This window comes from Berghia stephanieae, chromosome 8 (genome assembly GCF_034508935.2).
Source record: "Berghia stephanieae isolate SIO BIC M18660-M18661 chromosome 8, UCSD_Bste_1.3, whole genome shotgun sequence".
In the NCBI taxonomy this organism is placed as follows: domain Eukaryota; kingdom Metazoa; phylum Mollusca; class Gastropoda; order Nudibranchia; family Aeolidiidae; genus Berghia; species Berghia stephanieae.
Window position 1 is genome coordinate 8,524,048 of NC_088367.1, and position 2,500 is coordinate 8,526,547.

At 35.6% G+C, this 2,500-nt stretch overlaps 1 protein-coding gene across 3 annotated transcripts in view; it reads left to right on the forward strand.

The window, feature by feature from the left end:
• The window catches only part of LOC144978120 (oxysterol-binding protein-related protein 11-like), a 67,124-nt gene that overhangs the window by 4,292 nt on the left and 60,332 nt on the right, over nt 1-2,500 (forward strand). For all 3 annotated transcript variants that reach the window (XM_078923746.1, XM_078923745.1, XM_078923747.1), the window contains exon 2: nt 1,648-2,500. This exon is cut by the window's right edge and continues 138 nt beyond it. In XM_078923746.1, the coding sequence (XP_078779872.1) occupies nt 1,856-2,500 (645 nt within the window). In that variant the 5' untranslated portion in view covers nt 1,648-1,855. The remainder of the gene's footprint in view (nt 1-1,647) is intronic.

Below are 2,500 nucleotides of genomic sequence, written 5' to 3' on the forward strand. Positions count from 1 at the left end.
ACGTGCACAAAGCGATTTACAAAGCAATAAGTAACACATAGAACGAGACATGACGCCTGTTAGGCGATATTACATTTTTTTTTTTCGACAGAGACGACGCTGTTAATGACCATGTACGGTGAGAGAATATGAATAAAGAGTCTTTTCAAGGACTCAACTATGCGCCGAGCGAGGCTCGAACCCAGGGCCTTCCGATCCGAAACTGAGAGTCATACCACTAGACCACACATAGCCGCACATTCTGGTCCATTCCGACATGTTGTTGTTACCCGATTGAGTCAAGGGATATAAATAGATCGAAGATGACGTCACTCAGGTCTTTGTTATTGTTTTTTTGCCATCCATGTTTATGAGTAATTCTCACTAAACTGTATTAACCAGACTATAAACCTTCATTGTTACACATAATTTTTTTGTGTTGGTCCATTATAATTCCGATTTGAGGCGAGGGGGTCACATAAGCAGATCTGCCATCCGAACCCACTTATGGGCCTAGTTTAACATTGTTATAATGGACAATGTTTAGCATCATTATTAGATTTCCATTACAACAATGAGGCCATTATGAATTGGATATCAGACCTGCAAATAAGCGCACGTCAGTATCTACACAAGTTGAGGAAAGGCAATTTATAGGTAGAATTAAGTTGACGTCACTCGGGTCTATGTTATTGGGTTTTTTTTTTGTTTGTTTTTTTTGCCATCCACGTTTATGAATAATTCTCCCTTAACTGTATTATCCAGACCATAAAAGTTTATGGTTACACAGAGCTTTGTGTTGTAACCGACCAACACACAAAACTATGTGTAACCATAAACTTTTATAGTCTGGATAAAACAGTTAAGTGAGAATTATTCATTAACGTGGATGGCCAAAAACAATAACATAGACCCGAGTGACGTCAACTTCATTCTATCTATAGGCGATGTTCAATGAGTAATGTTACTGGGTTTTTTTTTGTTTGTTTGTTTGTTTGTGTTTTGTTTTTGTATTGTTTTTTTTTTCGGGGGTGTTTTCAAAGAAAAATGAAAACAGTGATAACGTTTTAAAAGTAAATTTGCACAGCACGATAATTCATATGACAGTTTCGTGCGTTCCCTTTACCAATAGCTTGTCCAACTTTTGATAAAGGAAGAATTCAAACTGCCGGCATCATCATCATCACCATCATCATCATCATCATCATCATCATCATCATCATCATCATCATCATCATCATCATCATCATCATCATCATCATCATCATCATCATCATTATTATTATTATTATTATTATTATTATTATTATTATTATTATTATTATTATTATTATTATTATTATTATTATTTATTATTATCATTATCATCATCATCATCATCATCATTATTATTATTATTATTATTATTATTATTATTATTATTATTATTATTATTATTATTATTATTATTATTATCATCATCATCATTATTATTATCATTATTATTATCAATATTGTTGTTGTTGTTGGTGGTGGTGGTGGTGTTAGTGTTATTATTATTAACACTAAATATTAAAGACCCTGTGAATTGTTTTGTTTTGTTTGTTGTTATCGTTGTTTGTTTGGCGTTGATGTTTTTTGTGAGTTTTTTTTTTTTTTTTTTGTACATTTCTTTTTCTCTTGTTTCAGAAATCCAGGGACCAGGAATAATTTATTGTGCATAATTAATGTTGAAAACCGATACTTCACAGCTCTATTTGTATTGAGTGAGTCTGCAATACTTAAGTACTTTCCATCGACCCCTGAAGTCGCTGACACTCAGAATAACAAACTCATCGATTCATCCAATTCAAGTATTTGGCAAGGATCATAATAATCAGGACGGCCACCAATAACAATGAGTAGCAATAGCAGCCATAGCAAAAGGTCACAGTTCACCAGGTCAAATGCCACGCAATCCTTCGGTGCCAAATCGTCAGGGAGACAATCTACATCTTCTGTTTCTTCTAATAATAGCAGCGGCATAAGTAGACAATTCTCCCAGACTTCCTCTGATGGGGATTGCGGTGCCAGTGGTAGTGGTAATATTAATAATAATGTTATCAATGGACGTAGCAGCAACGATAAATTTAACCGGAGCAACAGTATCGGTAGCAGAAGCAGCAGCTGCAGTAGTCGGAGCAACAGCAAATCAAGATCGATACCAAGCTTAAGCAGCAGAGATAGCAAAGTAAGCAACAATCGTTCCAAAAGTGGCGCCACCTGTGTAAAAAATAATAGTAAACAACAATGTGACAGTTCACAACCAACCCCTCAATTGACCTCTGGAGGTCATCAAGCGTCGAACTCGTCATTGGTCGTAGTTGAAAGGTCACCAAGATCCAAATCTCCGTTGTCCATGAGAGTGAGCAGTTTTTTGAGTAATTCTATCCAGAAAAGAACAAAGAGCTCCTCCAGTATTGATAGGGTTTCAAATGTGAGCAATGCGTCCACTTCTACGTCTAAGTATAGTGCGAGGAAATCCGACACGAAAGACAAGGAA